Raw genomic sequence first — 24,101 nt, forward strand, 5'->3', positions numbered from 1 at the left:
CTATGAAAATTCCATTTAACCACTGCCTGGCCACCCGGAGACACGGTCAATTGCAAGAACCCATAACTGTTGTCGTTGATCGCTGCCATCAAACTATTAGATTGATCCAATTGGTAGGAGGGGCTCTAATGGGGGCAGGCGGCAAGTCCATGTTTCCACGGGGACATATGACAAAGGCCCCTGAAGACCCCAGAGGTCAGAGAAGTGTCAGCCCCCTCTGCCCAGGGCTCCCCTCTCAGTTTATCATCCTCATGACAACCGGGTAGTGGCCTTCTCCCTGCTCTTTCTATATGGGAAGGACTACACAAGCACAGGACCCTCGCCCCTCTCTCTTCACCTCCACGTGGTGGCATCCCTGTCACCACAAAGACTGGATGCCCCAGCGCAGCTCTGTACCACAGACACACGTCCAACAGCCCAGCCCCTCCTACCCCCTTCATTCTTCTGAATTATCTGATTCATCTGAATTTCATTCCCACCTTTAGCTACATCACCTATACCAAAATCACTTCTGATGCCTGTAGTGGGTTGAACAGTGGCTCCAAAAGTGGGTTGAACGGTGGCCCCAAAAGGTCCTAACCCTCAGAATTGGTGAAGGTGACATTTAGAAAAGAGTCTTTGAAAACAATGAATCATGGACCACGACATCAAAAACTAATGATGTACTGTATGGTGACTAACATACAATAATAAAACAAGTAAAATTTAAGAAAAAAGAAAAGAGTCTTTGCAAATATAATTGAGTGCAGGATTATCCTGGGTTATCTGGGTGCACCAGAAATCCAATGACAGGTGTCTTGTAAGAGACAGAAGAGAAAACACAAGAGAAGGAGAGAAAGCCACTCACAGAGGCATTAAAGGGAGGTAGGTAGCCATGAGCTGGGGAATGCCTGGGGTCAAGGGCAAGGAGGGGTTCTCTCCTGGGGCCTTCGGAGGGCGTACAATTCTACTGATGCTTTGATTTTGGACTTCCAGCCTCTAGAACTGTCAGAGAATAAATTTCTCTTGTTTTAAGCCACCAAGTTTGTACTGATTTGTTACGGCAGCCCTGGGAAACCGACACAATGACTTAGATTAGCTTAATGTCCCTAGACCTGCCTTACCTCCCTGCAAAGCTGTCTTCCGTGCGGTCTCTCCTCTAAAGCATCACTGAGAACACACGTGCACATGCACGCACACACACGCGCACACACAGACCCTTCTGCTAATTTATTACAGCTTTGTCTCAGCCTTTCCCCAGGAACATGATGAGCATTTACCAAGAAGAAATGGGCTGGACTCCATCATTTATCAAGACCCACACAAAGCTGGGGCTAGAAGCAGGCAGGCTGAGCCAAGCAGAGCGACAGCTCTCTGCACCTTCCCTGTCGAGGGGCTGTGGGAAGCCAGGTTCCTTCAACTTCTGGGCTCAAAACTGAATCCCTTAGAAGGACTGAAACATCAAAGGAAGAAAACAGGCAGGAGGCAGGTGTCTGCACATGCTCTCCGTGAAGGGAACCAAGAGCTGGCCTCCAAAGCCCAGAGGGGAAACCGTGGGCCTCTCAGTCAGGAGCCCTTCCTGGATGGCCACACAACCGGCTCACTGAGACAAAAATTCAGCTGGGAAAGCTTGTTTCAGGGTGAACATGAGGAAGACCATCTCTTCGTAATTATCCGATTCATACAGACACCCAAACTGGGGTGACCCATCTGGGCCGGCACCCATGCTCTGGAGGTCTGAGTAAGCACAGCTCCCCATGGCCAGCAGAGCAGGCTCCGACCAGGCCTCGGGGCCCGGGGGCCGCCTGTGGAGGTACACTCCCAGGTTGGCTCTCTGCTGCGGGTCAGTCGGGTGGGTGTAGAGCAACCATTTGTCTGAGGCTCCTGGGCCCGCATGGGGGTTGGGAAAACTGATGACGCTCCCATGGCAGCCGTGGGGAGGCTCCACCAGCTTCTTCACTTGTCGGGCCTCCTTGAAGTCAAGCCCCTCGTTGGTGCTCTCGGCCTGGAGCCTGGCTCCAAGGGGGCTTCTGGCGTTCAGATACACCACCCTCTGCTCCGCACCCCCTACCTCAGCCACTTGGCACTCCAGGGTGTCCTGGGCCACAAAGTTTCCTCTCTTCCATGTGTGCCCATGGTCGTGGCTGACGAAGCAGAAGGCAAATGGGGAAGGCCCCCCGAGGGAGTGAAGGTTCCGGTAAGCATAGGCGGGCACCACCAGACTCTGGGTCTTGTTGTGAAGCTGCAGACAGTGCCCCGGACCCACTGCAAAAGTGGCCCATTCCTTGTGGGCCGTGCCGATGGCCAGGCCAGTGAGGTCTCTGGCAGGGCTCCAGGACCTCCCGTGGTCCGTGCTGGTGACCTGGCACAGCCGCGTCACGTTGACCCTGGTGTGGAGCTGGTGGTGCTCGGAGACCTGCCCAGGGACGGCAATGAAGAAGAGGAAGAGGGTTCCCGTCTTCTCATCGTACAAGGGGCTCGGGTTCATGGACCGGTGGCCCTCCAGCTGGGCTTGGGCCACCGCCTCCTGAGCGTGCCACTGAATGTGAGGGGACAGAAGGGTGGAGAAGAACAACTTTGAAATGGCCAGTGGCAGTGACGGTGCCAGGAGCGGCAATGTGGGGGGAAGGGGGTGTATCTCAGGGGCTAAAAATCAAAGGTCACCGGAAAGAGCTCTCTGTGCAGCACTCATTCATCTGCACAACGCCTCCACAGAGCGGGGGGAGCCGGGGCCCCCCTCACTCCCCCCCGAGGCAGCGCCCTCTTCATTTGAAGAGCACCATGCATTACAGGGCACCTGCCATGTGCCAGACCCCAGCATACAAAGATGATGCAGACACGAGCCATTCCTAGCTTCTTCCTGGTCCCCTGGACCTACCGGCCCAGCCCAGCTTCCCATTCTTGACAAGTAAAGCCCTGGAGTAACTACAACAGTCTGACCAGTGTGGGGCAGAAGAAGACAATCACCTCCCATTTCTACACATCATAGTCTGTTGATGCAGCCGAGGAGGGGCAGCACCACAACACCAAGGACTCACACTGAGCCTCCACAGTCCCTGAGTCTATACCTACTGCAGTTCTGTAGTCTATCCCCATCCATTAATAGCTCTCCACCGATGGACGATTCTAGGGATAGATGCTGTGCCAAGAGCCTGACGTCTGTCGTCTCATCTAAAGCTAATCCCTAACGCCTGGGGCACGGGTGTTACTAGCTCTACCTCACATCTGGAGAAGGAGAGGCTTAGATGCGGTAGGTAAGTTGCCCAACACCACACCTCTGGTAAGTGATAGAACCAGGACTTGATCCCAAGTCCATCTGCTTCAAACCCCATGCTCCGGATAGCTACTGTGTAATAATGACCACAAGGTAATGATAATAATAATATTAAGCCCTTCAGATGTGATAAGCCAGCCTTGGATGTAGTTAATCAAAATTAACTATTTGGTCTACATGCTGGAATCTTAAGACACAAGCAAATTACTCCAACCTTCACCCTGCTCCCCAGGTTAATTTTACTAAAAGGATATAATCCACCCCCAGTTATGTGCTACTAAACTCCTCCTCCCTTAGGTTTTCAGGGATGTAGGAAGCTTCCCAAACATCAGTCTCCTGACTGACTTGTCCCGTCACGCAATAAAGCAGATGCAGCCACGACAACCTGACTTGTTCACGGTGATCCCATGTGAGATCTAGGTGATCACCTGGAGACACCCTCTCTGCCCCATCCCTGATAGGTTTCCGGGTCCCTCTGTTCTCCAGACCTCAGCCATCTAAGGATGGAATGGGCCCTGTACTCCCAGAGGAGCACTTGTAGCCTCACCCTACCTTACCTGGACGTGGTGGGTGGACGCATCATAGCTTCCTCTGCGCAGGACAATCAGCTCTGCGTGCTCGTCCTTCTTGCTCATCCGCTTTTCTGCAAAGGCCAGCAGTGTCTTCTCCTGAGGCAGGTAGAGCAGAGCGGGGATTCTGTAGGCATGGGCTCCTGACTGGAACACTCTCTCCTTCTGCAGGACAGGGCAGGATGCCATGGGGCTTGGGGGTGGGCACAGGATAAGAAGATGAGTCTCTTGCAGTCACATCCTGAGATGGGGCCACAGCCATCCTCCCAGGCAAGTGCTGCTCACCCCACAGGCAAGCCACCCAATGTTGGGGTGGCCTGTCCTCTCACTGCATGGGGTTCATCCCCTTTTATGACATTCCAAGAGCCTGTCTACCAATTGTGCACATGCCTCCCAGGGAGTTTGGCAGCAATCTGTCCGTGAGACATCGGAGAGAAGGTATTTGGAAAAGAGTATTTTGTGCTATATTCTTATTATAAATTAATAAACCTTCTTACAACAGATTTGTGATCACCTTCAACTGCCTTTTCCAAACCCAACTCATCAATCAAATGCTAAACCTTGGGTAGGAAAGGAGTGCTTGCTGGAGTGATGCTCTGCATCTGTCCAACTGCCAGAAAATGACACATGGGAGGTTTTTTTTTTTTTTTTATAACTGCAGAGCCCTAGAAAGTTGCCTTAGAAAAAAAGGAAAAAAGGTCGGGGGGGGGGAAGCCTTGATTCTCAAGGCTCTGAACCAAGGCCCAGCTACACCCACCATGTGGGCTCCACCCCTGGGGCAGGGAGGGGGTGCCGGGGCTAGAAGAGAGGGTCTCCTGACAGCTCACGTGGGCTGGAAGGGTCTTCTGGACGTATAAGAAAATAAAAATTAAAAATAAGCATTTGACCAAAAAGGGTAGGGAGAGCTGGAGATGACTTGGGGACGGTGGATAACAGTGGTCTCCATGCTGGGCCAGCTGGTTCCCACTTCAGGGAGTGCCGGCTGCAGAGGAAGACGGACAGGAGGGGGGGCAGGACTGCCATCTGAAAAGCACCGAGGCCATACCCCAGGAAGGGCTGCCTCCGAGGATGAGCCTGCCCAGAACATAAAGACCTGGCTCCCTTGTGCTACCTGGGACGTTCTCAAGGGCTGGCCCAGCTCCAGGGCTCCCGTGGGCTCAGCTGAGGCTTCCCAGAGACTCCCTCTGCCCATTCCTACTGCCCTCCCCTCCCTCCCACTGAGCTGACCCCAGGAGGTGCCCCCATCAACCTTCTGTCCTGGTTCCAGAGCCTGCTTCCTGGGGAGCCCCGCCAGCAACTAGCTTTGGGGGAGGGGAAGTGGAGAGTGGGGTGAGCAGTAAGAAGCACACTCCTCCGTATGCCCTTCCTCCTGCTTGCCTCTTTTCCTACCGTGGACATGTATTATCTATTTAAAACTTAACTTAACATTTTGGAGAAATTAGTGCAATCTATCAGTATTTTATTCAATCCATAATGGTTATTGTTAGGCCAATCTGACAAAATACAACCAAGAAGGGCAAATGCTGCACAAGGTAAAAATGTGTGTTTGCCTCAAATTGGATGGAAGGACTAAGTCTTCATGGCAAGATCTAGACCTGATAACTGGAATTCAAGAACGCGGGAGGTTAATAGACATAGTGGCAACGAGGCTGAAACTTTGTTATGAAATGTAGTGGGAAATAATCAAGTATGATTACAAATAAAAATGAAATGGGGGAGAAAGAGGCAGTTTAACAGTGTTCCCGAGAAAACTGATCAACAGTTTATTTAAGCTCTTGGGTATTTATCTAGGAGCCGAGTTGCTGGGTCATATGGTACTTCCATGTTTAACTTTTTGAGGAGCTGCCAGACTGTTTTCTACATCAGCTGCAACATTTTACATTCTCGCCAGCCCTGTAGAAAGGTTCCAATCCTTCCGCGTCAACACTGCCTATTGTGTCTTCTTGATAACAGCCATCCTACCGGGTGTGAAGTGGCATCCGGCTGGGGTTTTGATTTGCATTTCCAGATGACGAATGCTGGTGACCATCAGAGTTGGATGTTAGCCTGGAGGCAATGGGAAGGTTTCAAACTTGTTTAGGCAAGGGAGTGATCTAACCTGATTTATTTTTTAGGAAGTCCCTCTTTTGGCTCCAGGGAAGGGGTGGGGGGGGGGGCGGCATGGGCAAAAGATGAATCTGTTGCAAGCTCCCAGGTGAGACAAAATAAAGGCCTGGATGAAGCAGAGTCAGAATACTTGAAAGAGGAGCCAGGTTCTTAGAAACGGGGAAACAGCAAAATTAATTAAATTTGGAGGGCAAATTAGGGAGGAGCTGGGAATGCCCAGCTTCAAGTATTCTGAATTGATTTCCATAGTGTCTGTCGTTGTTTTCCAGATTCCCTCCTGAGACGCTGTTCTCCTTTAGGGTGGGGGCAAATGTAGTCATTCACTTAGCAAATGTTTATTGTGTTCCTACCTTGTGCCCTGCATTGTTCTAGATGCTCGGGATGCTTTGTGCATAAAAGAAAGATCCCTGGACTTGGGGAGTTTGTGAATAAAAGAAAGATCCCTGGACATGGGGATGGGAAGTTAAGTTTATGGCCAAATACCAAATAGTGCTCACTAGGACCAGGACCTGTCTGAGCACTCGACAGGGATGGCCTTATTTGACCTCACAAGTGCCCTGCCCTCTGAAAACCTGGCTGAGAGCCATGTCCCTGTGGAAGAGAGGCTGGCATGCAGGGGGAGGGGGGCTGTGGACACGTGTAACCCAGTCCCACATGGGCTACTTGTCTAAGTTATTTGTCCCATGTGAACGTTGAGCCAAAGCAGGCACAGGAGGGCAGGTGCAGAGGAAAAGGGACCACTGTGTGAATTCGAGGGTTCCTCTCTATTGTCAGCAACTTAGCACCGGCCCAGACTGGCGCACGCACTGACAATACCATCCCCAAATGTCTTCACAATCATCATCACCGACATTTACATGGCCTCTACGAAGGGCCAGCACACTTATTTTAGGCACTCCACTATATTTCTAAAAGTTTTTTTGTAAATTGTATTTATACATTTTAATGTTTACAATATAAATTACAAATATGTATTCATTTAATACCCACAACACCCCCATGAAATAGACACTATTTTTAATCCCATGGTACACTGAGGAAACTGAGCTCACTAACACTTAAGTGTCAGAGCTGGGACTCAAGACACTTCTAACTCCCTGCCGTACTGCCTCTGGAAGGAGTTCTGGAACATGCCATCTTCCCGCGCCTCGTTACATTTCTGGGGGTGCTTTAGCACCTCGTGTAGGTGGCCGACCCATCTGCACCCAGCCCTGCCTCCCACCATGGCAGCGGCTTGAGACCACAACACAGCGGGAAGAGAACTGAGTTAGGAGTCAAAAAATCAGATTCCAGTCCTAGGTCCCCTCTTTGTGTATCTTTGGGCAAGAACCTATGTCCCTGGTTTCCGTCTCCCCACCTAGCAAGAAGGGAGCTGTAGGGGGTGACCATGCAGGTGCCTCTGTCTCCAATGGGGGCTCCTCTCTCCTCCTTGGGGGAGGGGTGGGCAGGGTCCTCAGCACAAGCCCACCTCCAGCGCCAGCATCCAGGTGGTCAGTGGGGTGACAATGTCAGGTTGAACCATGAGAAACCACCATTTTGTAGGTCAGAAATGGTTGAATAGCAGCAGTTTCAGATGGTCCCACCTAAGGCGACCAGCAGGTGGCACGGCTTGTGGTCTTGTGGGGCCCAGGCCCAGAGCGAAGCAACTTGCCCAAGGAAGCTCACTTCTCCCCGCCCAGCCCATGAGGCTGGCTGTAGTACTGCCAACTCAGATGTGGGGAAACTGAGAAGTGGGTCAGGGAGACAGGAGGTGACTGCCTTGAGTGGGTGGCGGAGGTGGGTAGGTGTGAGCTCAGAGCTGCCAAATTCCAGAACCCACACCCCTAACCACTGGGCTCTCCCGCCACAGGACTCAGAGGCGAGATCGGATCAGAATGGCTTTCTCAGAAAAGGCAAGCGGTCCTGCCTGCCTTCTCTCTCTCTCCTGTTGGGAGCACAACCTTATGGGCACCTTGCAAATCCAGAGGCTTCCATGTGCCCACTTCAGGAAAATGCTTTGGCAATTCACAGATTTGCATTAAGCACCTGCTACGTGCCAGGAAACAGATAAACAGATAAGCCCTGGTCCCTGCCCTCCAGCAGCCCATAATAATAAGTGAGAACCAATCATGGAGGGGCGGAGGGAGAAAGAGGCACACGTCACAGCTTTTCTGAGAGAAACAGCCCTTGTTCTTGGGGTTAGTTTTGGGTGGAACGTTTGCCTGCTGGCTACCATGTTGAAATGCCTCTCCGAAGAGCAGCAAAAGCAAGCATGTGGAGCAACAAGCCTGAAGCTTGGGCAGCTTCTTTTCCCAAGAAAACCCTATTTCCAGTGGGCTCAACAACTCGGCACGGGCCCAGTGCTTTGCGGGGATTCCTAGCCCAGGAGCTTCTTGATCCCCATGCCAGTCCGGGACCACGGAGCCGCCTCCTGGAAGTTCAGATCAGCAATAACGTGAGGGCGGAATGAGCAGTTTTCCTGAGCTGACCGACCGGAGCCTTCTCCACATCCTTCCCCATCCGGCAGGTACTCTGGGCACCCCAAGAAGAGAGTGGGTGCCCTGATGGGGGGCTGAGGGTGATGAGCTGTCACGCTCTTTAGAACCTCCATATCTAAGACATTCTCAATATCGCTCCATCACTTGATAATTACCTTGTACAGAAGAGTTCATTTCTGTTAACAAATGAACAAGTGGGTCAATTCCAAGAGAAGCCGTTCATCAGGGAGAGTGTTCCAAGTGGGATCCTGGTGCCTGGGTGGGAAGTCGGGGTGTGTGGCAGAGGCAGTGGGAACCCAGCTTCTAGAACAACAGTGGGGCTCCCGCATTCCTCCAGGCTAGCCGCAAGTCTCAGGGCCCTCCTCTATTGTGCCAGTGCCTATATACGTCTCAGGGAGGCCCCGACTTCTGCCACCCACTCATCTGCCAACATGCTCCAGGGCAATGCCAGTATACAAGCCCAGCTTTGGCTCAGTTAGGACGCTGGTACTCATTAACCAACAGGAAGTCTGTCCAGCTCTCTCTACAGTCATAGTGAATCAGAATGAGCCATGGGAAGCCTGAGTCAAGCTTGCTTCTCAAATGGATGCAGCGAGCAAAATGTGTGCATGGCAGGGAACAAACTTCCCAGGGACAATCCAGAAGTGGAGGGAGGGAGGGAGGGCGAGGGCAAGGGCAAGGGCAAGAGCCATGCTGGATTCGGCTCCTTTCCTGGCTCTGCCAGGGCCAGCTGGAGAAGGAGGGCAACTCTCTTGACCTCTTAGGTCCCAGTTTCCTCCTCTGAAAAAAATGGGAGAAAAAATATCACAGTAGACTCCAAGCAGCATGAGAAGAGAGACCCTATGCCTCATCTGCTACTACAACCCAATATCAAGAGCACTTTCTGGTACATCATTGGTGCTCCATCAGTGCTCATCAATTGAGTGAATGGATAAAGCCTGTCTTTCCAGGCAGGGCCAATGCCGTGAAGATCTTGCAAGATAAACTGGTGTAAATCTCTCTCTCTCTCTCTCTCTCTTTTTTTAAAGATTTTATTTATTTATTTGACAGAGAGAGAGACAGCGAGAGAGGGAACACAAGCAAGGGGAGTGGGAGAAGGAGAAGCAGGCTTCCCAGCGAGCAGGGAGCCCGACGCAGGGCTCGATCCCAGGACCCCGGGATCGTGACCTGAGCCGAAGGCAGATGCTTAACGACTGAGCCACCCAGGCGCCCCAAACCCATCTAAATCTCTTAATCCAGCATCTGGCACGTGGCAGGGACTCACTAGATGCTTGTACCTGACAAAGAGCCCTTTTCTTCTGCACCCACCAGGACAAAGCCTAAGACTCCACAGGCCAGAGTTTGTTCCCAGGAGGATGAGACATTGGCTAGCACACAACCAGAAGATACAGAGCTTCCTTGACTTATCATGGGGTTATATCCCGACAAACCCATCATAAGTTGGAAATATCGGAAGTTGAAAATGCGTTTAATATCTCTAACCTACCGCACATCATAGCTTGGCCTAGCCCCCCTTAAATGTGCTCAGGACACTCGCATTAGCCTGCAGGTTGGGCTAATCCTCTAACACAAAGCCTATTTTATAATAAACTGTTGATTATCTCATTGTCTAGGACCACGGGGTGAGGGAGGTCTTCCTCATCCATTCCCTTTCCTTCTACTGGACAAAGTCCTCTCAAAGGACCGTCAGCTCCAGATGGATCCAGTAGCTCAGAGGCAGGTATAGACCCACCTTGGCAGGGGGCAGATCTCTCTGGCTGCCTCACAGTGGAGTGTCCCCTAGGTTCCCTGTCCTGCTCTGGTCTAGAGCCCTCTCACTGTCCTCGGAGAGACCGCCATGGACCTTGAATTTTTCTTTGAAAGCCCCACCCGAAGGCCCTCCCATGTGAGGGGCCCAGTAAACCCAGCCCCCTGGCTCTGACCCACACCCTATGGTGCGAGGTCTGGGAAATCACCTTGAAGCTGACACCTTTACTAAATTCTTGTCTTCCAGCTAACTCACTGGGTCACAGAAGAGGTTTCCAAAAGCAGACTAGAGGCTCCTGGGTGGTGCAGTTGGTTAGGCGTCCAGCTCTTGGTTTTGGCTCAGGTCGGGGTCTCAGGGTCATGAGACTGAGCCCCGCATCAGGTTCTGCACTTGTGTGGCGTCAGCTTGAGACTCTCCCTCTCCTTCGGCCCCTCCCCCCATGCTCTTGCTCTCTCTCTCAAATAAATAAATATTTAAAAAATAAAGTGGCTGATTAAGGAAATTGTGACTCATCCATAAAATGGAATATTAGGCACCAATTCATTAAAATCATGTTTCAAAGACTAGATAATGCACAAGAAAATGCTGGGATGGTTTGAAGTTTAAAAAGGAGGACACATGATGGCATTCATGGCAGGATCCCACTTTTATAAATGTGTATCTTATACACTCAAAAATCTATATAAAAATAAACAGGCTCAGGTCATGATCCCGGGGTCCTGGGATCGAGCCCCGCATCGGGCTCCCTGCTCCGCGGGGAGCCTGCCCCTCCCCCTGCTTGTGTGCTCTCTCTCTCTCTGTGTCAAATAAATAAGTAAAATCTTTAAAAATAAAAAATAAACAAAAATTATATGAAAATATGCATTGCTACACCCCCAAAACTTAGCACAGTGTATGGAACAAAATTAATTACTTTTAATTAACTTAGTTATGTTATTTTAGAGAGAGAGAGCACGCGAGGTGGGGTGGGGCAGAGGGCGAGGGAGAGAGAATCCCAAGCAGGCTCCACGCTCAGTGCAGGGCTCGACCTCACAACCCTCCGATCATGACCTGAGCTGAAATCAGGAGTCTGACACTTGACCAACTGAGCCACCCAAATGTCCCAGGAGAGAGAAAAAATTTTTTTTCAGGATTTATTTATTTATTCCGGGGTGGAGAAGGGCGAGGGAGAGAGAGTCCCAAGCAGACTCAGCGCTGAACAAGGAGCCTGACTCGGGGGCTCTATCCCACCACGCCGGGATCAGGACCCAAGTGGGAACTACGAGTCAAGAGGCTCAACCGACTGCACTACCCAGGTTCCCCAGGGAGAGAGAGTCTTGAGCAGACTCCACACTGAGTGTGGAGCCCAACACAGGGCTCAACCTCATGACCCTGAGATCACTACCCAGGCTAAGACCAAGAGTCAGAGGCTTAACCATCGACCGTGCCATCCAGATGTCCCAAATTTTAATTAATTTTAACTAGTGTGATTACAAGTGATATTTACTGATTCCTTTGTATTTTTCTAGGTGCACATGAATAATATTAGTTTAAAAGGGTGTTATTTTTAAAATAATGGTAATACAATGAAAGGCTTTAAAATGTGGCTTAAGGGTACCTATTAACTCTATCCTGGCCAGAATACTAAGTGGGGAAATAATGGTTTCAAAAGGGCCTAAAGAGCTTATTAAAATGGGCTTGACTTACCTTACAAATTTAGCTTATATTTGACTCCAAGGGACCAACTGGTTAACTCTTCCAGCGTACTTACTGAATAGCCATACTAACTTGGGGAGGAGATGGAGAGAGATCATGGATGAGGTCCCAGATCTGATTATTTCTGTGGAGGAGAAAGACAAGCACACAAGCTACAGAGGCCAGAGAAGGCAAATACATTGCCCAAATGACCAAATTGAAAGTTGTGTTTAGCTAAGCTTTTTTCTTCTTCAAGATTTTATTTTTTCGCATCTTTTTTTTATTATATTAATCACCATACATTACATCATTAGTTTTTGATGTAGTGTTCCATGATTCATTGTTTGCATATAACACCCAGCGCTTCATTCAGTACGTGCCCTCTTTAATTAATACCCATCACCATGGGTTAGACCCATCCCCCCACCCCCCTCCCCTCTAGAACCCTCAGTTTGTTTCTCAGAGTCCATAGTCTCTCATGGTTCATCTCCCCCTCTGATTCCCCCCCTTCATTTTTCCCTTCCTACTATCTTTTTTTTTTTTTTTTAAAGATTTTATTTATTTATTTGACAGAGAGAGAGAGACAGCGAGAGCAGGAACACAAGCAGGGGGAGTGGGAGAGGGAGAAGCAGGCTTCCTGCAGAGCAAGGAGCCTGATGTGGGACTCGATCCCAGGACCCTGAGATCATGACCTGAGCCGAAGGCAGACGCTTAACGACTGAGCCACCCAGGCGCCCTCTTTTTTTTTTTTTAACATATAATGTATTATTTGTTTCAGAGGTATAGGTCTGTGATTCAACAGTCTAAGATTTTATTTTTAAGTAATCTCTGCACCCAACATGGGGCTCAAACTCATGACCCCAAAATCAAGAGTTGCACACTCAACTGACTGAACCAGCCAGTCACCCTGTAGCTAAGTTTTTTTTTATGCAATATTTTTTTATTTCTACAATTTCTATTTAGTTCTTCTTTGAAACTACTTTTTAAAAAAAATTATTTTCCTCAGCCCTAAAAACAAATGAGCTATCAAGCCATGGAAAGACTTGTGGCACATTACCAAGTGAAAGGAACCAATCTGAAAAGGCTTCATACTGTATGATTCCAACTCTGTGACTTTCTGGTAAAGGCAGAACAATGGAGACAGTACAAAGATCAGTGGTTGCCAGGGGATATAGAGGTAGGGTGAGTGAGTAGGGAAAACACAAATGATTTTTAGTACAGTGAAAATACTCTGTAATGTACCATAATAATGGATATATATCACGATATCTTCATCCAAACCCACCAGGAGTGAACCCCAATGTAAACTATGGACTTTGGATAATAATGATGTGTCAATGTAGATTCATTTATTGTAACAAGCATACCACCCTGGTGGGGGATGTTGATAGTGGGGGAGGCTGTGCATGGGTTGGGGCAGGGGGTAAATGAGAAACCTCTGTACATTCCTCTCAGTTTTGCTATGAATCTAAAACAGCTCTAAAAAATAAAGTCTTAATTTAAAAAATTAATTTCTTATTCTTGTTTCATATATTTTACTACTTTACCTCTTAAAGCACTTGAAACAGGCTTTTTTTTTAAGATTTTATTTATTTATTTGACAGAGAGAGACACAGCGCGAGAGGGAACACAAGCAGGGGGAGTGGGAGAGGGAGAAGCAGGCCTCCTGCCGAGCAGGGAGCCCGACACGGGACTCGATCCCAGGACCCTGGGACCATGACCTGAGCCGAAGGCAGACGCTTAAAGACTGAGCCACCCAGGCGCCCCGAAACAGACTTAGTTTTTAAATGTGTCTTTTTATATTATTCTGTTGTTTCTATCTCTTCATATGTCAACCCTCCCATTTTTGTGGGATGCTTTTCTTCATATTGGACTTACTCAAATGTTTTGATATGTTATACCAATGTTTTAATAATTTATATCCTTCATATTGGTCTTCCCCAAATGTTTTATAATTTTTGTGTGTGAGCTCACCCTCACCGGGAATAATCTTTCGGGTGTGGTGATGGAGGTGCCCCCGGTAGCGCCCCAGATGGTGGACACCTCCCCATAGTCATTTCTACCTCAATCTTAATGGTTCACAGTTTCTCAACTTTTTCCCTCAATTTCTATTTTAGAGTTTCTGTGCTTCATGAGCAGCAAAACTTTGGACCCCATGTACAAACCCAGCTTGTTCTCTATTTTCTTATTGGTGATTCTCTTTCTACTTATGGCCTGGGACATTTGCTTTATTATTTATAATAAAGCAAATAATTCCTCTCCAAATTTCCTGCTGTGTTCAGGTCCAAAGTTTTTATTCTTGTTCCCCCATAGCTGTGAACTTAAACATATCTTCTGGCCACATGTGTATAAACCCTAATAAACTAGCTCACTGGGGTAGATATAGAATTATGGCACCCTAGAGATTTACCTGCCTTACTTTTGAGATCAAATATATATTTACATTACACAGATGATATATGTAATATATATATACCCTTTTCAGCATTTCTGTGTGTTCAGGAAATTTCACGTGACCTTGGGCAAGCTACTGAATCTCTATATACCTGGCTCTCTCATCATAAGACCATAGTGATGATTAAACAAGCTAATTTGTGTAAAGTGCTTAGAACTGAGCCTGGCCCAGAGGCAGCCAATAGATCTCATGGTAATTATTCATGCTTCTGATCAGTCTTTTTCTTGATCAGGCCTTTATATATTTCAAATGTTTGTTTGGGTGCCTGGTGGCTCACTCGGTTAAGGGTCTGACTCTTGATCTCAGCTCAGGTTTTGATCTCAGGGTCATGAGTTCAAGCCCCATATTGGGCTCCATGCTGGGCATGAAGTCTACTTAAAACAAAAATCAAATGTATTTTTAAAATAACAATGATAATTTTTTTAAATTTAAAACATTGAAATTCTTCTCCTCTCCCCACTCCCAACAGCAAGCTCAACAAAGGAAGTTATTAGATAATCTTAAAAGAAATTCTCTTGTAAGGAATTAAACTTACTACACTTCAATGTTCAATTCCTGCCAATGCACATTTATAATCCTCACTTTAAAATGCTTGTTTTATGATTATTAAGTCTGTTAATGAGCTATCAAAAATTATCACCCAGAAAACATCACAAAAGCTTCTGGTCAAGGACATCCCAGGTCTTGAAAGGGATTTCTCTGTGTCTTAGTCCATTTGGGCTCCTATAACAAAATATCAGAGGCTGGGAGGCTTATAAACAACGGAAATCTATTTCTCACAGTTGGGGAGGCTGGGAAGTTCAAGATCAAGGCGCTGGCAGATTCACTGTCTGTTGAGAGCCCTCTACCGTTCATAGATGGCCATAGTGGAAGGGTAAGGGAGGTCTCCGGGGTCTCTTTCGTAAGACTCTATAGGTCCCTCATAGGCAGAATCCTTGTGACCTAATCACCTTCCACAGACCCCAGCTCCTAAGACCATCACTTTAGGGGTTAGTTTTCAACATATGAATCTTGGGGACACAAACATTCAGTCCATGGCCGTCAGTATCATCCCAGAATATTCTTACAACAGAGCAGTAGATGGTCATTAAAGAGTGCAGGGCTCCAAGGTGTGCAGAATTGGAAAACCATCAAGACAACATAGAACAGTGTATACATGCTGTGGCCCCACCTAAGGAAAATACACAGGTGTGTGTTGGTGGGGGGTGTGTGTGAGACAGAGAGAGAGATTGAGAGAGAGAGAGAGATTGAGAGAGAGAGAGAGAGGTTGGGTACAGAGAGAACATTTCTAGACCAATACTCACGAAACTGTTCGTGGAGGTTATGTAAAATGTTTTTGAGCAAGAAAGTGACAAGATCAGGGCTGTGAGCAGACTCACATGGCATACTGAGTGGGATGGAGTGGGAAGGACTGGAAGCAATTGAGCCAGGAGACCTGTTTAGAGGCCGTTGCTCTAGTCAGGGTAAGAACTGCTGGAGGGCTATTCCAAGGCAGTGAGATGGAGTGGAGGAGAAAAAAAGAAATTAGATTCACCTTCGAGATGCTCCAAGTGGCACCCCCAGGGCCTAGCACGGTATCTCTACCTACTAGGTGCTCCCCAAAGATATGAAATAAATGGTCTCCCATATGAAAGATTTGACCATTCCTCTCCCAAGACATCCACTGGCCACCTCAAGATGTAAATCCCACAGACCCCGTCAACTCTCTTCACTCAGCCCTGGGCTCTGGGGAGCAGGGTCAGGAGATGGGGTCCATAGGCAGGTAAGGCTGCGGCCCAAGTTTCCCTTGTTTTCCTCCGGCCCTGCCCATCCAGGAGCGGGGAACCTGTTCCGGCTCAGCTCCTGCTCTCACTCCACCAGGCACCTCACCAACAGTCTGCTTTACTGCAGGCAGGGCTCTGAGCTGGGCGCTGGGGGTATATGTGGCAAGAGAGATGTCTCCAAAAAGCTTCGGGCCCACAAGAAAACTGCTAATGAGGAAGGGGGAAAGCATGCCAAGAAAATCAGATATAACCCTACACACACACACACACACACACTCACGCACGCACATGCACACAGGCCCCAGCTACCATAACACTTTGCATTTAGGACTTGCTTAAAACACGGGTTTTAAACAAGTGCAACAATGAAAGGAGAGTGAGCAGAGGAGAAGGAGTTGCAGAAGTGTAGCAGTTGAAGGGAAGATGATCCCGAAGAACAAGTCCTTGGCAGACCCTCCCTGCAACACCAGTATCTATGGAAGCTCAGTTGGGGAGCCTTTGGTGGTGGGGGACAAGGTGGGCGAGTCTTTATTTATTCTGTATTTATTCTGGTATCTTCTGAGCCTAATGTGGGGTCTGGCTTATAATATCCGGCTCAAATGTTTGTTAAATAAATGAAGGGATGTTTGGATGGATGGATGGTTGGATGGATGGTTGGATGGATGGATGGATGGATGACAGATGGATAAGAGACTACTTCTACCCGGCTTTTAGAGGCAAAACTGAAACCAGTGTTTTGTGGCCATCAGGTGGCTGTGGTAGACAGCTCTTCAAAGATGGCCCTCAGCAATCCCTACCTCCTGGCATTCATGCCCTTGTGTAATTCCCTACCTTTGAGTGTAGGCTGTACCTGATGACTTTCTCCTAGCAAGTAGAGGGCAGCAAAAGTGATGGGCTGTTACTTCTGTGAGTAGACTACAAAAGACAGTGACTTCTATCTTCCTGGTGACGAGGTGTCACGGTAGAGAGGCCCATGAGGTGGCCTCAGGCCAACAGTCAGTGAGGGGCTGAGGCCCTCAGTTCAACAGCGCATAAGGAACTGAATGCTGCCAACAATCTCATAAGCCTGGAAGGAGACCTGGATTACAGCCCGTGTGAGACCCTGAGTAGGAGCACCCACCTAAGCTGTGCCCCAATTCCTGACCCACAGAAACTGTGAGATGACAAATGTGTGCTGTTTCAAGCTACCATGTCTGGGGTTAATTTGTGGCCAGCAAGAGAGAGCCAACATAACGGCCAATTTGAGTTTATAAAAATGAACATTCTGGCAATTAGGCTTGGCAAATGATGGTAGTGTTAAGAACCCAGCTTCTAATACCAATTGGCCTAGTTTGAATCCTGGGTCCCCAACTTACTAGCTATGTGAACTTGGGCAGGACGATCAACTTCTCTAAGCCTCTGTTCCTGTATTCTTAAAATGGGTACAATTCTCTGCTCACAGAGATTACACAAGGATTACATAAAGTGCTTAAATAAAGTTCTTAGCCCCATACCCGTCGCCCAATAGAAGGTAGCTGTTAGCAATAATGATAATCATAGTAACAGGGCAAGCACCCTCACAAAGCAGCGGGTGTCCCACAGCTGGAGGTGACCAAGCTGAGGCATGATGGCAAGGTGCAAGAAGTGCATGGAACCCTAGAGGACCCCAAGCCCGTTCCCAAGCCTCAGAGTCGAGTGCTGTGTGGCTGCCTGGCCAGTGCCGAGGGGTGAGGGGTCGGGTGTGCCAAGGGACCATCAGGGTTACCTTGCACCAGGGTTTGGTAACAACTATTTCCCGCCTTGACCATGGGTGGCTCTTTCACTCCTGCATGGCCTCTGGGTCAGGTGTGTGCAGCCTCCACCCTGGCTGAGCCCATAGGGCCCAGGAAGGTAAACACCCAGGCAGGAAGTGATTGTCACGGGCATGGGGCCAGCTCTGGGCCGAGTCAGGTCTGAAGGTCAGGAATGCTTCCCCGGGAGCCTTTTCTAGGAGAGGACAAAGCATTTGGCTGCAGGCTGTCTGGGACGGGGTGGAGGGCGCGCAGATCTTGCTGGAGACACGGCAACCTGCTCGGGGGGGGCCCCCGGACAGGACGGAGGACAGGAGAAGAAACATCGTCCAGGGGGGCCCCATCCCCCAGGAGCACCTGACTGGCAGGTGAGCAAACAGTTTTGGTATTCTTAATGAAACAAGATGAAATAAGAGAGGGAATGGGGGTTGTGGCCAGATTGGAAAGACCCCAGGCAGGTGTGTGATGGAAAAGGAGACCACCACGCATCCACTCATTGAGAAAGAGCCCCAAGAGAGAATTTCACTGTGGAGACCTGAGTCTAGTCTTGGCTTCACCATTCCCTGCCGGGACTCAGTTTGCCCATCTGTGAAGTGGGGTAATGATCCCTTCCAGGCCCCTCTCCCGTCAAGGCTATGGGAACCAGTGAGATAACACACAGGACTGGCTACATCATTGGCAGGGTCCCGTGCAAACTGAACACGTGAGGCCCTTTGTTCGAAATTGGTTAAGAATTTCAAGAATGAAGAATTTTAAAAGTATTAAGAATGGCAACAGCAGAGCGCTAAACCAAGTGAAGGGCCCTTCTGAGCGCGGAGGCCTGTGTGCCCATGGCTCCAGCCATAATAAAAACCGTATATATGTAAACTGTAAAGTGCCAGACAAACTGTGATTACTATGTGCCACGGCTCAAACCTCAGGGTCAGGAAGCACACCGGGGGACCGGACGTCTCCGCCCTGGAGTGACAGTCGCCCGCATTGCTGCCCCCTCCTACTGCCCCTGCGCCTCAGGGTCCCATCTCGAAAGGACAAAAGGCCCAACCCCTCTGAACCTTCCAGACGCATACACCTGCCTGGCATCAAGCCAAAGCATGGTGTGACTCACATGTCGGGGGACGCGCTGCTCTTGGAGGTGGTGGGTGGGCTCTTCTTTTCTATCTTGATTTAAAATCTGGGATGTTCGCATAGTCACTGGCAAAGCAGAAGTAGACTTGGGGCTCCCGGATTTGTGACCGTTCTGCCGTGTTCTGCCGATGACCCACCCGGTTTTGTCTTTTGGAACAATACTCAGGTTAAGGCAGTAAGACCGTTGATGGGAATGGCCCGAGCCCCTGTCACACCTCTGTCCTCCCCTCCCCTCTCCGTGTGCCACTCTGACTTTCTCTTCCGTGTTCAGTGCTGCCCGTTCTCTGGTGCCCTTGGCATTGCACAGCGTGGAAGCGGTAGGAACCAGCGTCTCCGGGGGTGTCTTAAGCTTTCTGGGAAATCAGACAACAGACCATCTCCCCAACCCCACTCTCAACCCCACCCCTTCCTGGAGTCCAAAGTGTTGTGTCTGGCAAACCCCTCCCTTACAGAGGACCCCCACGGGAAAGGCAGGGTGACAGCAAGGTGGTGGGAGTCAGGGGCCACACCTTTCTCCCCGTGGCCAGAGATGGAGGAAGACAGTTGCTTAAAGAACTCCCCCTTGCCTGTGGGAGGCCTCTCTGGCCTCAGCGGGGCAGCCCAGGGGGCTTCCACCAGTGCACAGACCAGCCCAGAGGCTCAGCGGAGGCGAGTTCTAAGAGCCCACGCGAGCCTGCCAGCCTGACACCAAACATCGCCTACTCAGGGCCCTTTCTCCAGCTCCACGAGCGCGTTGCCTCCCCAAGTAAGGATACTCCCAGCACCACCACAGAATGGCACAATTCCTGCCTGTATTCCTTCATCAAATAATTGTGAGCAGCTTGGGCAAGTGAGGCTTGGCAGGAGGGCTGGGGGCACAGATGGGACCAGGGTGGCAGAGGAGAACCAGAACCCCAAGGCCGGGTTAGGGGCCCTCCCTCCATGAGGGGGGCACAGAATCCCCTCCTCCCTCCAAGGATGGTTACGGACTGTGGGACCTAGAGGCATTTCAGCGGGGCTGTGAGCCATGGGGTTATATCTCTGAGCCTTGCGGCCCGTTGCTTTCCAGAGCTCCCGCTGGTGTCTCAGGGAGCTGCTGGGCCAGAGCAGCCTGGGCCTCAGGAGGAATTACTGTTCTCATCACCTTGGGTTCACCTTCCCCCACTTTTGGAGCTGTGGTCTTCTGGACATAGAGGAAATGCCCACAGAAGATGACAGCCTGCACTCCTCTCCCTGGTTGGTAGCAGTCCTTGAGTGTCCCTGGGAGACCCCACTGGGTCAGGGCAAAAGACGGAGCACTATAGAGGGGGCGTCTGCCTGGAACGTTCCTTAGTGGGTTTCTTTGGGAGAAGAGCTCAGGTGGCTAATTAAGAACCTGGGTGTCTGGGAACCTGAGTCAGGCCACCTCTCAATCTTTCTACCTCCACTGGCCTTGTCTTCGGGATGGGGGGAAAATCCCGTGTTAGAATGAAGGTTCGGGCGATTATCAAAGGGGTATCAGGGAAGCCTGCATGGAGGAAGTGGCCTCTGAGCTGAGCATCATTAAACAATCTTACATCACTTCTTAATTGTTTACAAGAGGAGAAGAACTAATGGGTATGGTTTTATGTATTATAAAGTAAGGCTCTCTAACTTGAAAATAAGGTAATATTTTCATGCTTACCCTATTTGAATGATCCAAGTCCTTCAAAGAGCACACTTTCACAGAGAGCGTATTCGCAGGTGGAGTGGGAACCCTGCAGGGCATGGGGACGGAAGAGGCAGAGACATGGACCATGAGGGGAAGCATGAGGCCCGTATAAAGCCTGCTGATGGGATGGGTTTGCTGGAGCAGAAAGGAAGGGGGAGGGAGGTGGCCTGCAACCCAAGATGCCTGGACCCCAAAGCCTCCTGGAGATCCCAGTGGGGGTCTGTATGGCCAACCCACCTCACGGGGAACTCACCCTGCACTCCTGTACTCCAGCACTAGCTGGCTTTGCCTCAGTCACCTTCACTTTTGACTGGAGGCTCATGCACCAGCACCAGCGTCTCCCATGGCTAGAAGCTCTGCCCATTTATTATCCAGATCTTTGATGAGTTTAAAAATGGGGCGCTGATTCATTATTATTTAATGAGTATGTTTCCTCCAGAGAGAACAGGCTCTCCAGAGAACAAGCAGCTTGGATGATGCCTTCAAAGGCTCAGAAACGCTTGGGAGCCTCTGGGGTAGGGATCAGCTGGGAGAAGGGAGGAAGGCAAGCTGGTCTGAGGACCTTGACCCCCAGGTCCTGTCTGGAAGTGGCTCCCTGGGGTTGACTCGGGAAGCCTTGCTCAATCCTGAGTCAAGTTTATATGACCTCCCTGTGTCAGGGAGGTCATTCCATCACGGCACTGAGCTCCTGGCACGCTGACTTCTTCTCACCTTGTCCAGCCAGTCAGTGTTCGCAGCACGCCCGCCTGGGGCAGTGGTAAGATGTGATGAGATGGACAACCTCCCACCCACCCCGCCCCTTTCCCAAGGCCCCTCAGCTCCCTCCATCCCCCATACTGCTGTCCAAATAGGTAGGTTAGGAAAACGCAATTTCTCCCTCACAGCTGATTCACTGTTTGGGCGTCCCTGAGCCCAAACAGATTCCCATTAAATCCCACTAATGGGACAAAAAAACTTCCAAGTATTTTAACTTTATAAAACCCTGACACAATGAGCTAAAATCCACTCATGAAAGTGAGTATATCTATAAAGATATATTTTTTTCTCTCATCTGAGTGATAAAAACATTCCTTGGTAGATTCTTGAATGCTGGAGGAAAGCCTTCTTTTCTCTAAGTTCCTCTTTAGGAAGTTAGCTTTGAACTTTAAAACAATTGTAAGGTTTTCTGTTTCCGGAGTAAAAAAGCATTTGGCACAGGGACAATTTTTCCTGGTGCCTGAGATATCAGAGCCGGTCTCTGGAAAGCCCATGCTTTCCACGGGGTTCTGGCCTCTTTGGAACCCGTTCAGAGTCAAGATCAAAGTCATTCGCAGTTGGTGAACTTGGGTTCCAAGTCAAGGGTGAGACATGGAGAGATTCTAGCTCGGGGTCACGATGAAGCCATCATGATGTTCAATCTAAGATAAACAGACCCACCTAGGCTATGTTTGGGAAAATATTATTACGGCTGATTTGTGTATTCATTGGAGAAATATCACAGAAATTGTCAAAATAAAGGAGCATGGGTAGATGTGACCACATCTAACCTTGGGCCCCAGGCTCAGTCACTGTCTACTTTTTCCTCTCTCTCCGAATTGTCTATAATCTTCTAAGGCTGTTTGCTTTAAGTCAGAATGTCCTAAATTCAAGGTGGTCCTCACCCCTAGTTTAGAAATCATGCTCTCTGCCAGGGCCAGGCTGCCTCTACCGCATGCTGGCTGTGTGACCTGAGCTGAGTCAGTGAACCTCTCTGAGCCTCTACATCCTCCATTGTACAAATGGGGGAAATGGCACAAGGACGGTAATGATCATTAGGATTGTCCTGGGTGTTCCATGAGATGATGAACATAAAGGGCTTGGCTTTCACAGTTGGCCTAGAGGATAAAAAATAGATCTTGTTATCCCAGTCGGCCTAGAGGATAAAAAATAGATCCTCTTTCCCAGGATAAACATTGACCTTAAGGAGTAGAGAATTTATCAGCTCACATTGAAAATTGAGCACTAAGCATGAAAGTGTACATAGAACCCTCAAGTGTAAAGAGAACTGGCTTCCACTGGCCAGTTCGTCCAACCTGCTCCAAGCGCTCTGAGCCTGGCCAGCTTTGGGAAACTCCCTTCCCTGCACGTGCCATTCGGGTCTCCCTTCCCTGCATGTGCCATTCGGGTCAGCTGGGGAGACTGCACACCCGCCCAAGGTGTCTGCACATTGGACCCGATGATGATTTCCCTCCAGTGAATATTTCTCGGTAAGAGAAGGCATTTTTTTTCCTGGCACAACCACAGGGCTCCAATCTTTAAAAACCAGTCTGATCACTGTTGGCATGGAAAGAATTTGAGGAAATCAACGATGGATGAACCTCCTAGACGTAGGGCTCCATCTGTAAGGAGAGCGTATTAGCTTCTCGTTGCTGCCGCAACATGTGAGCACGTACTTAGTGACTTCAAACAGCACAGATACACCATCTTCCAGTTCTGGAAGACAAGAGTCCAAAATGGGTCTCCCTGCGCTAAAACCAAGGTGTTAGCTGGGCCACTTTTCTTCTGGAGTCTCTGGGGGAAAACATTTCCTTGTCTTTTCCAACTTCCAGAGGCCACCCACTTTCCTTGCCTCGTGGCTTCCTCTTCCATCTTCAAAGCCAGCAATGGTAGCACCTGCAAATCTCCCTGACCCTCCTGCCTCCTTTTTTTTTTTTTTTTTTTTTTAGTGTGGATGCTCCAATGGCTTTATTAACTCCTTTCTGCGGGTGGCAGGACCTTGTAGCTAGAGAGCTGGGAAGGAACCAGGAAGCGGTGGTCTCAGTATGGGTCATTAAAGGGGTACAGAGGGTGCCCTGCATCTCTCGGGACCCTCTTCCCATCCACTGTGAGCATGGGCACAATGTATCGCCAATTTTTATTCAGAGCATCTAGTTGCTTCATCTCATCTGGGCTAAAGGTAAAGTCAAACACCCGGATATTCTGGAGGATACGTGAAGGGGTGATACTCTTGGGGATGCAGATCACTTTCCACTGGACCTGCCACCTGAGCAGGATCTGAGCTGGAGACCGGCCATACTTTTCAGCCAGGGCCAGGACCACTGGCTCCTCAGGTAGGACCAGTTCATCAGGATCACGCCAAGCTCGATCAGAGGAGCCCAGAGGGCTATAACCGGTCACCTCCAGGCCGCGAGCTTGGCAGTGGGCAATCAGCTCCTTCTGAGCCAAGTACGGGTGACATTCCACCTGGCCAGGATCGCTCTTCCAGATGCCCAGCCCAATCAGGGACATCTTCTGCCCAGTGTGCAGGAGGACACATGAAGCCACCATTGCCCCCTCGGCTGGAGCACAGAGCGTGAACCCTCCTGCCTCCTTCCTATGAGGACCCTGGTGATTACACTGGGAACCCTGGCCTGACCATGTGATTTGAGCGTCTGTGATGAGCGCCAGGTTCTGCAGGATCAGAGAACCCCACCAGGCGGGGCTTGCAGTGTGGTGGCTGGCCAGCTGCAGCCGGAGGACTTCTCAACTTGTCATGT

General features: G+C 49.6%; 1 protein-coding gene and 1 pseudogene across 1 annotated transcript; both read right to left on the minus strand.

The window, feature by feature from the left end:
- Window positions 1–1,579: 1,579 nt before the first annotated feature.
- Window positions 1,580–8,702, minus strand: NEU2 (neuraminidase 2). Its single transcript, XM_028105060.2, has 3 exons — window positions 8,630–8,702; window positions 3,811–4,018; window positions 1,580–2,518 (listed from the first exon to the last, which is right to left on the minus strand). The coding sequence occupies exons 2-3, from the start codon at window positions 4,009–4,011 to the stop codon at window positions 1,580–1,582; spliced, it is 1,140 nt and encodes a 379-aa protein (XP_027960861.2). The 5' UTR covers window positions 4,012–4,018; window positions 8,630–8,702.
- Window positions 8,703–23,382: 14,680 nt separating this feature from the next.
- On the minus strand, window positions 23,383–23,892 carry LOC114210823 (aldo-keto reductase family 1 member A1 pseudogene; annotated as a pseudogene).
- Between the last annotated feature and the right edge of the window lie 209 nt (window positions 23,893–24,101).

The sequence above is a fragment of the Eumetopias jubatus genome, unplaced genomic scaffold (genome assembly GCF_037043125.1).
Source record: "Eumetopias jubatus isolate StellerSeaLion01/CBP00866 unplaced genomic scaffold, mEumJub1_p1.0 scaffold_3, whole genome shotgun sequence".
NCBI classification, from domain to species: Eukaryota; Metazoa; Chordata; class Mammalia; order Carnivora; family Otariidae; genus Eumetopias; species Eumetopias jubatus.